Raw genomic sequence first — 13,258 nt, forward strand, 5'->3', positions numbered from 1 at the left:
TTGCCCTTGTACAAAAATTGACACATGCTTGGTGACATGGACTTTCCCCAGTATGTTTATTTTTGAGCATTTACTCTACGGTGGGTTTATTCCTCTCCCTATGTTTGATTGTTCTGTCTTTTGCCAGAAAAATTAGTGTTTGCATTTGACTTACCACCTGACTATCAGTTTGGTTTTCTCTGAGATGTATTTTGGTAACCAGTCTTCCAGGTTCTTTAACTCTTGCTCCCAAATCTGCTGTGCCTTATTAGTTGAGACAGGGCAGAACATACGTTAATCCTTGTTCAGAAACTGGAGCACAAGGGTCAGGCATGAATAACTGTACGTAGAACTAGAAACCTGAGAAAGGTCTACATTAATTTAAACTTTGTCTCTGTACCAGATTCTGTAGGTTTCATATGTAATACACCAGAAAAAAAATCATTAATGGTGGATTTTTAACATACCCAGAAAGAAAATGAATGATGAAAACTTACTAATTGATAACAGATTCTCAGAGATGGAAGAAATTAGTTGACTGGTTGACATATAGAGGATGTAGCTGTTTAGCTTGATTTTTTTTTTTTTCTTTTTTTTGAGTTCATTATTGTTTTTCATATGTGTAGTACTGCTCTGCATAGATATGTTTGCGGTGTTCTTCAGATGTCAGCCTGATCTTTCCAGTATTCTGTGCCGTTACTTAGCTTGATCTTATTTTTTTTAAATTAAAATAGAATTGTATTTAAGTGCACTAGCAAAAGAAAAAGCATGCACTGCAAGCACATGCTAACTCTGCTTCCACATGATTTGCAATATTGTAAATCAGAATAAAGTTAGGGTATAATGTAAAGTTTCTTTAAGGCCTTCCCTCCCCCCCCCCCAAGAGGTAGAAGGCTTCTTTTTTTCTTTGAAAACCAGCAACCATCAATACTTGCTAATTTTCTTTGAAATTGGTTGTTGTCTATTTCAGGTGAGCATGGGTACCTGAACAGTGTTAATACTAGCAAAAGTAAAGTTCATGTAGAAACTGTCTCACAATACCTTAATTAATCTCCTGTGTGTATGGATTCTACTCGCCTTTTATCCTTTATGAAGTGATGAGGAGATATGTATTTTAAGCTATTAATGACAATTTTTTCTTTTTATTTAAACTAACTTGGCAGTGAGAATTCTCGCCTTGCAGCTGAGGTTTACAAAGATATGCCCGAGACCAGCTTCACTCGCACGATATCCAATCCCGAGGTGGTTATGAAACGACGGCGACAGCAAAAACTAGAGAAGAGAATGCAGGAATTTCGCAGTTCTGATGGCAGACCAGACTCAGGTACTTAGATTTCTTCTGGTTAAGTTGTAAACAGTAAACAGTAAGCTGTTTACTGAGAGAGTATTTTTAAGGCCAGCGACTCGTGTAAATTTGACTGAACTTCTGCTTTCTCCAACATTTTTTGTACTTCATGGTGTAACTGAATGAAGGATTTGTAGAGGCAGGAGTCCACAGGAGTGTGTTCTGTGATGAGTGTGAGTCAAAGCTTTCAGTGATGGGCAAATTAATGGGAGAGAATATGCTCATTGATCTTGCTAACAGTGCTAAACTGGAAAAAAAGGAAGGACAGAATTAGACTCACTAAACTGATAAACTAGGAAGTCTTCCGAAATAAATGTCATTCATTTTACTAATAACAAGCTGAATGACCTGAATGTAAAAATGCAATTGGTAGCACAAATACAGGATGGCAAGGAGTGATTGTTCAGGTCTGCACAAAGGGTTCCGGTAGATCTTGTGAATATCAATGATCAAGTATTTCACATTCTTGAGGGTGGGGATACAACAGTGGTTGTATAAGCATCAGCATTAAATGATTGAGTGAAGCAGTGTTAGTACTGATAAAACCTCAAATGATATATTCTGTCCATGGAAAAGTAGCGAAGAAGGAGTTAGAGGTGCAGAAAACATCACCTGCGGGAAATCTTAAGTGGGCTTTTTAAAGAGAGGCTAAATTCTTGAAGGTCAGCACAAACTTGCTGTCAAGATGGGAAAGGTCAGTTCTTCATCCAGTTGTTGTCACTGTTTCATTTTAACTTCAGGTAGTATTAAGAATGGTGAAGCACTGGGGAAAAGACTTGCTTAGAGAAATTAGGAAGGCATCACTGGAGGTTTTTTACCAGTGGTGGAGACAAATTTATTTCAGGGATGTTATGTAACTTTTCTTGTATTAGTGGATTGATTAAATGATTTCTGAAGGGGTTCGTTCTTATATTCTATCAGAAATATAATAAATGGCTGCATGTCTCTCTTTTTATTCTCTGGTAGCATTGTTAATTAAATTTTGTTTCCAAGGTGGGACACTAAGAATTTATGCAGACAGTTTAAAACCAAATATACCATACAAGACAATCCTGCTGTCCACTACGGATACTGCAGACTTTGCAGTTATTGAAGCACTGGAAAAATACGGTCTGGAGAAGGAAAATCCCAAGGATTATTGTATCGCTCGTGTAAGTGAAGTTACTAAGTCACAATCTTCTCATGCTTCATATTTGATTTTGTTCCTTGCAGTAGCTTTAAAACTAAATGGAAAGACTCTGGTAGTTCTGCGACTAAGTTTTGTTCGTTTGTTTGTTTGGTTTTTTTTTTTGTTTTTTTGTTTTTTTTTGTTTTTTTTTTAAATCTAACAGCCTCAGGAATTCTGAAGTGATTTGTCAGGTTTTTTGTTTTTAAAACTTAAATCTTCCAATTTTATTATATTATTACTCACTATATAGATAAACATTAGTGATGAAAGTAACGTATTTCTGTATTTGGAACTGTGGTTTTATACCACTAAGCGTGCTTATGGTTCGCAGAATGTATAAACTAATAGTTAATCCTGCGGATACCTAAATTTGTGCTGTTTGTGCAGAAAACTATTCCTCTGAACTAAGAGCGTCTGCTCAGAGGCAAAAGTGCTGAGTCCGAAATCCATTATAAAACGTTTATGTTACATGCTGTTGCCTTATGCCTTTCAGTGGTAGCTTACCCTCATTACACATCAGAAAAGATTAAGCATTTAAGTGAAACTTATGCTTATTTTCAGAATTCAGTTATTTTAGTTCTAAATGAATTGTATAGAGTTGGTGTTTCTTAGAGGTATGGCTTTATCGAAAAGTCCCATGAGCAGTACTGATTAAAGGTTACAAACTTCTGTCCATATCATCTTCTGAAGGAGAATAGTGAGACTTGAAAATATTTGGTCCTTGTTTGAGCCCAGTCTGTGATTACGTTTCTGGCTATTACTTGTCTAATAAACTTGGATTTATTGCTCCTTAGAATGGTGAAAGAAAGGGAAAAATGTTTGTGTCTCATCATATTGTGCTCTCTTCCCCTGCTCCTTCTCCAGTGCTTAAAGTGCCACTGGAAAACAGTAAGGAAGCTTATATTATTTGCTATTCCCCGCACTCTCTAGCTGCTCTAAAGGATGTGGATATATCTTTGGTCTTGAAGTTGTTTTTCATGATATCTTTGAGTAACCTTAATTTTGCTGCGCCTACAGCCTCTGGTGGTATAATTCACTGGGAATTGATGTGTTGCTCTAATGCTGTTCTAATTAGTAATAAAGAAACTGTACGGTGGTAGTGCTTTTGTAGTTTCGTAACAGTGAACTAATCTTAGTTTTTATTATTTCAACAGTTTTGTCTTCGTTCTAGACATATTTTTAATGAGGTTCTGGACATGTTATCCTTGTCTTCATTAACCTGTAATAGGGGTACCAACTGTGAAAGTTAATTTTACTTAACTTCAGTAAAATTTTACGTAGGTTTTTGTTATAGAGGGGAATAATTTTGTTAGTAATAGGTTGTTTTTTTTTTTTAATGACACAGCATATTAAAAATTGATTCTCAGTTTTGGCTGTGAAGTATTTCCTATGTGTAGTTTTAATTACGACAATTATCTTCATATTGTGGGTTCTATAAATGAAATTAATGATTTTCAGTCATTGTTCTTATTAAATAGGCTGCTGACTTAACACGCTCGTTTTTCTGCTGGTTTGAGAGAATTGTGGGCTACAGCAGAGAAATTGTGACTGAATTTGGAAGATAGTTTTGCATCAGTCTGTTTAGTTCACAGTTAGAGGGTATTATGATGTATTATGAAATATTTATGTTTTAGGGAATTTATTGAACTGATTGCACACTTACCGGGGAAACTATTGCAAGTCACTTTTGTGGTAGTGGTGGTGGTGTTCTCTCTCGCCTCCCCTTGTTCTCTGATCTTGTGTGGGGATGTTTAATGTAGAAAATAGTCTGAGGAATGTTGCTTTGATCTTGGGAAAGATTAACGAAGTCTTTGCTGTGAAGCAAATTGATTTAAATTAGTTTTCTGGAAAGCACTTCTGGAAAATATTTTGTCTTTTCTGAGCAACACATCTTCTTGATATAGTAAATTTCTATACTGACAAAAGTTGTATGTTTATGTTTACGTTTGAAATACGGGAGTGGTCTTTATTGGCTAATAGCAGATCTTTTTTATACCTTTAAGTGTAGAAGACCTTACTGTTTTGCTCACCATAATTCATTAAGTTGGCCAAAATCTACTTGGCCTTTTTCAGTGCCTCTGCTGATACAGTGCTTGGGTTTTAAATATGATGATCCTTGCTTTCTTTTTAAAAAAAGTTGATTATTTTTAAACTAACTTTAAAATCTCCTTTTGGCCAAATATTTTATGAAGTTGCTTTCCTTGCTGGAGACATTAAAATAGCTTAGCTTTAGCCTGATGTGTCTTTCATCACTGTTTTCTTTTTTGGAAACTCATGAATACAGTGCTAAGTAGGTGTCATGGCCCTTGGTACTTTACACTGAAGTCTCACAGCTGTTCTTTACGACTCATGGGCTTTTACCCCTGTTCTTCTGACACTTTACAGTCTTCTGTGGAAGAGAAATCTATCTTGCACGTTCCTATTCTTTACTTTTTGTTGGGTTTAAAACAGTGTACAGTGGAACATATAACTTCAGTTTCTTGTTGGTTGGGATTTTTAAATGTTTTGTTCTGTTTGAGTGGCAGGTGAAGTGTCTTTAAAGATGACTTAAGCAGTTGACATTTACTTAACTATTAAGATGGATTTTAAGTTATATGGCAAGATCTTTATAAGGCTGCATAAGTACCTGTAATAAAGTTCACTCACTTCTAAAGTTTCAGTTAAAAAATGAGCACTGTAAGAATTTTTCTTAACACTTACCATTAACAACTTTTATTGTAAATGGCTGTTTCCTGTTGCTTGCTTACATACCCTGGTTTGCGGAATATCGGGCTGTACCTTTATGCCCACTTTTAAAGTGCTTTTCTGTGTAATCAAGAAAATACAAGTTTGTTCCAATATACGTTTTGTTTGTTTCAGTTTGCTTGGTTTGAGTTTCCCTGAATAATACAAAGTTCACTGCACATCTCTCAAGATGTCAAATTAATTAGACAGTCTTCCAAGCTACCTCTGCATATTCTCTTAGGGCATAAGACTTGAGGCGTGCGGCAAACCAGTTAACTCTTAAAAGTAGAATCTTGATTAGACTTTTGTTTTAGCATGCTCTTATTTTTTACTCGAGGATAAGGCATAAATAACTTTCTGTAATGTCAAGCAAAAACATGCGGTTCATGGTGATAACCCACGGTTCATGGGTTGGGTTTTTTTGTTTTTTAGAAATAGACATTACAGACATGAGGCATTAAATATTTTTAGCAAGTTCCATTGTTGGGGTTTTTTTTGTTGGTTTTTTTTTTTTGTTTTTTTTTTCAGGGGCATATGCAGAACCTGTGTTCCCAACTCGTAAGAAAAATTGAGGATTAATGCATTTGAGTAAGCAGATATATTAAAACATAGAGTAGATACCTGTTTTTTTTTTTTTTACTTAAAAAACATTAAAATGACAAAAGAGCTTATTGAAAACCTATTATAGCATCGGTTTTTTTGTGTGAAACTTTTGCTAAGGATAGATCTGATAACTTCCAAGGCATTTGCTGGGATAAACAAGTAAGAGAAGATAATACTCAAATATTTAAGCCCCCTGTGGTAAGTAATAGCTACAGATCAAGTTAAGTCCCAAGTTGCCATAAAATTTTTTAGCTTGTATTTTCTGCATGTTTCACTGCATTTTAAATGAATAAATATAGATTGGAATGACTTTATGATAATTTGTATATGCTCATTAATGCAATTATGAGGAAGCAGAGTATATTCTTCCTGATTATCTGTTATGAATTTGTTTCAGTTCGTAGATTGTCAGCTGACAACCTGCTTCCAAGACTTGTGATCTTAAGCTGGTTTTACCCATCTCCATTTCTTAGGCTGTTGCAGAAATCAGAGAAATGTCTGTGCCTGATCTCAGCAAACTGTATGGATTCAAATTCATGAAAGTATATTTACTGTATCTTTGTTTTGAAAGCAAATCTCTACCCATGAGCCAAAACCCAATCATAATATAAACTTGTTCCCATGTTTTCCTGTTATTCTAAAATGCAGGCATTTTCAGCTTTGCGGGTGACACTGAGGCAACGTTTGCCTAAAACATAGAGATGTTTTCTAAACTGGCTTCATCATGATTAGAAGCCTCCTGGCCTGCATAAGCTCAGATGTGGTGTTTTGTGTCTTTCTGGAGGTTAGGTCACACACTTTTTTTAAGTGAGGTATGTCCGAGTTATCGGCTCATGCTTCCTGAGAGACAGGAGGAATGGTAACTGGCTGGGGGGATGAGGGGATTAGTGCTTTTGTGACCCCTCTTCTCTAACTTGTCTAGTTTACCATTGCTGCCGTTACGCCCAACGCCAAGTACAGATGCTCATCCAAGTTCCAAGGCAGAAGTAATATCAGGGTCAAGTAGTATTTATATCTCATCTGTCCTCTAACTTCACTGCATTTGGTTTTTTTTTTGGTTTGCTCCTCAGTCCAGTATTGGCCAGCCCCTTGTATGCATGCTGTAACATGTGGTTCTTGTGTTGTAACTAGTTACCTTCTCTCTTGAGGGCTTTGGCATTTAAAAATTGTTGCTTGAATAAGGCTTGAAACACAGTGTTACTTTAATTAGCTAATCAAAATTATCCCGTAGGTATAATTGATTTTAAAATCTGAGATGTGACATAGAAAAGTGCGGTTTGGCAAGATAAGATTTGAGTGTAGATGTGTTTCTGTTTCCCTTCGGTTTATACATTTTAATGTTTTCCTCATTTTATAGTATCTTGTCTATTTGAAAATCTAATTAAAGATAATTTAATTAGTCCTATGTTTAGCCAGGTTTTGCATAGAAAATGTTTTAGGGAAAGGCCAATGACTTGATTACATACTTTTGATCTTCAATGTACTTGTTTCCTGCTTGGAAGAAGATGAAAGGACGTTCGAGGTGGATCTGTGAGAACTTATTTAACAGTGAAATGGGTGTGGAGAGGAGGCAACAAATAAGAGTGGAAAGCTCTTGAGGGCTGCACCATAGTAGGGTGCAGTAGCCAATAGCTGCATTACTTCAGGAGGTGTTACCTGGGTCATAGTTCAGAGATGGGAATAATTTTGAGTAGTTTGTTTAAAATAGAGCTGTCTGTGAATTTAAATAACGTTGTTAAGATCACAAATGAGGGAGTAAAATGTATTTTATTTTATCTTTTTATTTAGCTTTGAAAGATGTATCTTTAACTTAGAAGGTACTCATGCACTGTAATACTGCCTGTCATTGGTTTTTATGCTTGATCACTGTGGGGAGCAGTAATGCAAATGTGCCTGAAATCACAGGCTCTGTCTCTTTTAGAGTCAGAACTCATGAATCGAGGTTTCCCCCTTCTTCTACCTTGTAAGGATGTAGCTGTAAAAGGTATGAACAGGCTGTGGTTCTGTTCCCAAAGTATACTTAGTTTTGGTTCTTCCTTAAAGCTAGACAGCATGAAACAATTGTGTGAAATGCTCCAGTCGTGCCCTTAGTCTCTGTGTAGACCAGGTAAAGGTTGGGTAAGACAGGGATGCAGGAGGTATCACAACATTCTTTTTGACAGCTTGTCTTGCCATTTCTAAGGATACGTGCATGTTGCGTTGGCAGAATGGCATTAGCAAAATGAAAGGCTGATTCCAGTGCGTGCGATGATAAAGGAAACTTCAGGTTTATTTTCTAACTATCACCTCTACAGATGATAATTTTTTTTTTCCTTTTTCCCCTTGGCTGTTGAGAAATTGGAATAATCTTATTTACTGGAAGATGGTCTTGTCTACCTTAAGCATAACTTGCTTTCCTTTGCTTTTTAACGTATCTGGTGTTCTGGGAAGTGTGATTTAATTGTAACAAGAGGCGAGAGAGAGTTAGAGAAAGTCTTGGAAAGCAAAGTGCATTTCAAGTTACTGAATTCTTTTGCTTTTTCTCTTGTTATAAACAAACAAACAAACAAAAATCAGAAGATATACCCCTGAATCCTCTGTTCTAATTGTCCACTGACAGCTCTGAAAACTGTTAATGGTTCTTTTCTAGGTCATGCTGCCTCCTGGTGCTCAGCACTCTGATGATAAAGGTGCTAAAGAAACTATTCTTGATGATGATGAGTGTCCACTGCAGATATTCAGGGAGTGGCCTAGTGATAAAGGTATGTCTAAAAAGCTTTAAGAGATTTTTGTGCCTTGGGAGTTGTAAGTCATGGTGTGGACCCCCTGTAAAGTAAGAAATTGGAACATATATTTTAAAGTGTTTTATTTTCAGGCACTTTTAATACTAGGTGCTTTTAGAGTTATTTACTGTTTCATTCAGCACTGTTTATAGTAATACATCTTTAGACAGTAGAAGGGTTTTACATTTTATACTAAAGTTTCTAAATTATCCACTGTGGAGAAGTATGCTATTAATTTTTTAAATAGTTTTAACTTAAAAAGTAACTATATAAAGAAGTGTCAGGAACTTAGTAAGCTGAAAGTAATCCTATGGAACACTTACAAATTAATAGGTGTTGGATGTGTGCTTGTTCACTGATAGTGAGACTTAAAGGATGTATAATATTGTGTTTTAGGAATACTAGTCTTTCAGTTGAAAAGGCGGCCTCCTGATTATGTCCCAAAGAAATCCAAGAAAATAACTGATGGAAAGCCATTAAAGGGGAAGGAAAGAGTTGACGGGTCTGGCTACGGCTCTTGCCTTCCTCCTGAGAAACTACCATACCTGGTAGAATTAAGCCCAGGTAAGAATTCTGGTTATCTAATAATCTAAATTACATTATTACATAGTCATTTAGATTTTCCAAAAATAAGACTTCCATTGGAAGCACAAAAAAGTCTGTTAGCAGTGTAAGTGAATGCCACATCAGTTGTTTTTCTGATGTCAGATTTTGAATTGGAGCTACCTAGAAGTAGAGCTGCATATTGCTATAATATCAAAATTTTAGTAGCAAACGTTTGGAGTAAAAAAAGGGGAGAAATGATTGACTAAGACTTTGTCTCTATTAGCATGGTTTCAAGTATGAAGTTTTAAGTGTTTCAAAAACAAAAAAAATCATTCAATCTTCAACTTCCTTTGGATTTTGGGGTTTAAAACTTGATAATAAGTAAAAGAGTTTAACATGTCATCTTGTGATTTAGAGGGGGAACCAGAAAAGCACTGCTTAAATGTGGTTTGTTTTACATTCAGAAGTATACTGTAGCATACCTATATTTCACAGTGCCATACATGAAGAATACATTTTTAGAAGGACAAGAACATGAATTTTTAAATCAAACTTACTTGCTAAACATTTTTCAGCCTATATGGAACCTTCAAATCACTAGTAACACTGGGTTTTATTTTGGCATCATTACAACTCTCTGGGCTGCATTGTAATTTACAATTCATTTTATGATCTAGGAACAGCCAGGGGAACTTGATTGTTTATAGCACAACAACTGATAAAACACATACAACTTCTACTCTTAATTTCTCTTGTTTAAAGAATTGGATATGGACTTTCATTTTTGGTGATTTAGTTATTTGCAGCTCTTTTTCTTATTAAGCGTAACTTGGGTACACTCAGGTATCCAAACAAGTGATTTACAGTTTGAAGTCTGGTTGTTTACCTTTTGGGAAGCAAGTCTGGAAATTGGTGCTGAAAACTTTGACCAGAACTGCAAACAAAAGGTTAAATTCGTAGTCAAATAGTGTGGTGTTTAATTAAAAAAAAAAAAAAAAAAAAAAAAAAAAAAGCCAGATGAAATTAAGTACACAGTACACAGAATATATGAAGTGAATTTTATATTGTGCTCTCTATATGTTGAGGCTTGATTTTCATATTAGTATTTTTGGGTTCTTTTAATAGTACTTTCGATTTCTTTTCTTGTGCTCTAAACTCTTGCTCTTTGTGGAGCCTAGTTGCTTTAGTATTAAAACGTTGTGCTTGGGCAGTGGAGCAAGACATCCATTAACTGAGAGAGGAAAAACAATCTGAAATGCCACAGGTGGCAACGCTGTGTACTAAGCTTTTGCACGTTGCCTGTGGGGACTGACCTATTGTTCATGTTTTTCTTCTAACAGCTTATTGTCACTTCTCTGAACAATAAGGATTGTTTCATTCAGTAGCTTTGTAGTACTCATGTCTTTATATTCCATGCAGTTTCTAAAGTTGAAAGTGTTTAATGCACTTCATCCGTATAAATTGAGTAAGTGTTGTCTGGCTACAGTTTCACCCTTTCCTGTCTTTTCTTTTCCTGCCTTCTTCCGCATGTTCTGCATGGTATCTGTCCTGCTGGTGCTGCCTTCACCTGGGTCCTCTGCATGTGTTTCTAACCCCAGGGAGAAGGAATCACTTTGCCTACTACAACTATCACGCTTACGAAGGTAACGCTATATTTAATACTGTTCTCTCATTAGTCACTAAAAACATCGCTGGCTGTAAATCTTTTGTTTCTTTTTGACAAATGAAAAGCTATCTTGCTTATCTTACTTTTTTCCAAGGGACTGCTTCTGTGAAGCAGTTATCTGTCTTGTCAGCTGCCATTTAATTATTCTGTCTGTGACCAAACATCAAATAGATCATGAATGTGCTGCCACCCAAAGAGTTCAACCTTCCAGCTAAGGTTAACAACTGCATTTCATAGGGTGGTTTATAAGCAGTGTTGTGGCAGGAAAAAAAAATATTCTTTGATCCATCCACTTCCAGAATTCATAGTTAAAAAGTGAATTGGGTAAATGGCATGGAACTTAATTGTGCTTTTCAATGTTTGACCGCATTGATGCAGTGGATGAAATCCATGATTTTTATGTGAAATAGTGTTTGGACCACTGGTAAAGTGACCTCACTTTCTGCTGTGTGGTGTTCTATAGCATCCTTGGTATTTCTACTGCCTGGTTTGTGGTGATGTCTAACATTAACAGTGTACGTCAAAGAGATTTAGCCACATTAGCCAGTAGAGTCTTGTTCAGTTTTATCTGTAGCATTTAAAATTGATAACCTAACCTACAAATCATTATGGATCTTTGATTCTCCTTAGAGTTTAGAGTAATGTGCAGATATGTACTGGTTTGGCCAAATAAATAAGAATACAAAGCCACTTTCTTCATTGTGAAATGTCTACCAAAATACCTTTTCCTTTTCTTAGTTTTTTAGCATCTGTTCCCTCATTTTATTTTCTAATATAAAAGTACTGTATGTCTGTTGGTGTTGCTCACCCTTTCATGGCTGTGGAGTACAATACTGGGGTTTAAAAAAACTCTGTTAAAACTTTGGCCTGCAGTGCTCAAATATTTGATGAATTCAGACTTCCATTTCAGTAACATCATTATTCCAGAGAGAAGAAAAGTTCCGTAAGTGTGCTGAACTAATAAGCATAGACGAGCTCTGCAGGAACACCTGACTATTGAGTAGAAAGCTTGAAATTTGGTTGCATCTCACTGGGGAAAAAAAAAAAAATTACGATTTCTTAAATCTTTATCTCAGAGTGTGAAAAAGAGGTCTTAGTACTCAGTCCAGTCTGTCTCTTTGGAACAATGCATGTCAGGGTACTTGTATTTATTATAGAAATAACTCCTGTAGAAATGTCCTTCTGTCAAAACATTGGCTGTTTATATTCTTGCAGAAGAACCTGGCAGACTTCAGTTTCATGCCTTGTGCAATTGCACAAATTCAGTAAGTTTGCTGCTGTGGAAGTATGTCCCGTTTTTCTGCTTCTCCACAGCTGCTGACGTTGCTGGTTGTATGACTGTTTTATAGACTGAAGATCAGATTCTGCACAGTACGGTAGAGGATGCACTTCAGTAGCTTGTGGCAGTAAATGTGGCAGTCAGCAATTGTCTCTGTCTTCCAAATCATGTAAATGAACCAGTAAACTGAGATGAATCTGATAGTAATAGAAATAGACCGAAGTGAGATACGGCAGCACTTTGAATAGCTGATACTGTCTATGTTATCTGTGAATATGGTTGGTGATGAGTTCAGGGATGTTATTAACTTCAGTTGTTCAATCATAATATTTAAACGCTGAGAAAAACGACAAAAAACCATTTTTTAGGATGTGAGCCTCTGAGATTTATCCTGCAAGCCTGAAATAAAAATTATAAAGCATTTTTAAAAAAAAAAAAAGGCAACACCTTAAGGCTTTTCTCCCTGCCTCATAATAAAGAAGCAATCCTGAGCTGTAGAATTGACAGCAATGGGAGATGTTGAGAACATGAAGGTATAACAACTCGGAAAGAATAATTACAGGAGGTTGGAGAAGCTCGAAAGCCTTGGCCAGGGCGGTTTCCCCAGCCAACCTTCTTTCTGAGAGCAGAACTGCAGTATGGTATGTGGTAACACTTTTGCACATTAGTTTGAAGCTTTGTGGTCTGTCACATTCCTCACTGAATCTTCCTTTACCAAAAATGTTTACTGTTGGCTCTTTCTGCTGGAAGTGCACATCTTCTCTGAAACTTAATAGCAGAATTATCTCCTGAATTCTACATGATATTTCAAATCTGCCTAACCAATGTCTTGAACTTCTTATTATCTAAATTCTTAGCACTCAAGAACTTGTGTAGGAAATCTGCTGCTTTTCAAATGTGGATTTAACTTAATTTTTAAGTCAATAGGTGCAGTCCCTTGTGTGGAGGTTTTTGTTCAACTTTGGGCTTACTTGTTTTCTGTGATCTGATCTTCATTGTTTGTTTTAGTCTGGTTTTAAGTCGATACTATTTCCCAGCATTGTTTCAAGCACTGGATTAGCGAAATCAATTGAAATTATCATCTCCAAAGTGGTGTAGGGTTCACCTTTTAGTGGTGAAGTAATGCATTTAAAATATATATCCATGAAGGGAGGCTTGTCTTTTTCTGTTGATCAAAAATGTACGT

The 13,258-nt window shown here is 36.0% G+C and overlaps 1 protein-coding gene across 8 annotated transcripts in view; it reads left to right on the forward strand.

The window, feature by feature from the left end:
• Positions 1-13,258, forward strand: part of AFDN (afadin, adherens junction formation factor) — a 136,556-nt gene that overhangs the window by 42,391 nt on the left and 80,907 nt on the right. For 5 of the 8 annotated variants that reach the window (XM_075146331.1, XM_075146332.1, XM_075146334.1 and 2 more), the window contains exons 5-9: positions 1,143-1,303; positions 2,318-2,475; positions 8,449-8,560; positions 8,978-9,145; positions 10,726-10,770. In XM_075146331.1, coding sequence (XP_075002432.1) covers positions 1,143-1,303; positions 2,318-2,475; positions 8,449-8,560; positions 8,978-9,145; positions 10,726-10,770 — 644 coding nt within the window. The remainder of the gene's footprint in view (positions 1-1,142; positions 1,304-2,317; positions 2,476-8,448; positions 8,561-8,977; positions 9,146-10,725; positions 10,771-13,258) is intronic. The other 3 variants (XM_075146333.1, XM_075146337.1, XM_075146338.1) reach the window with 1 other exon arrangement.

This window comes from Calonectris borealis, chromosome 3, assembly GCF_964195595.1.
Source record: "Calonectris borealis chromosome 3, bCalBor7.hap1.2, whole genome shotgun sequence".
In the NCBI taxonomy this organism is placed as follows: Eukaryota; Metazoa; Chordata; class Aves; order Procellariiformes; family Procellariidae; genus Calonectris; species Calonectris borealis.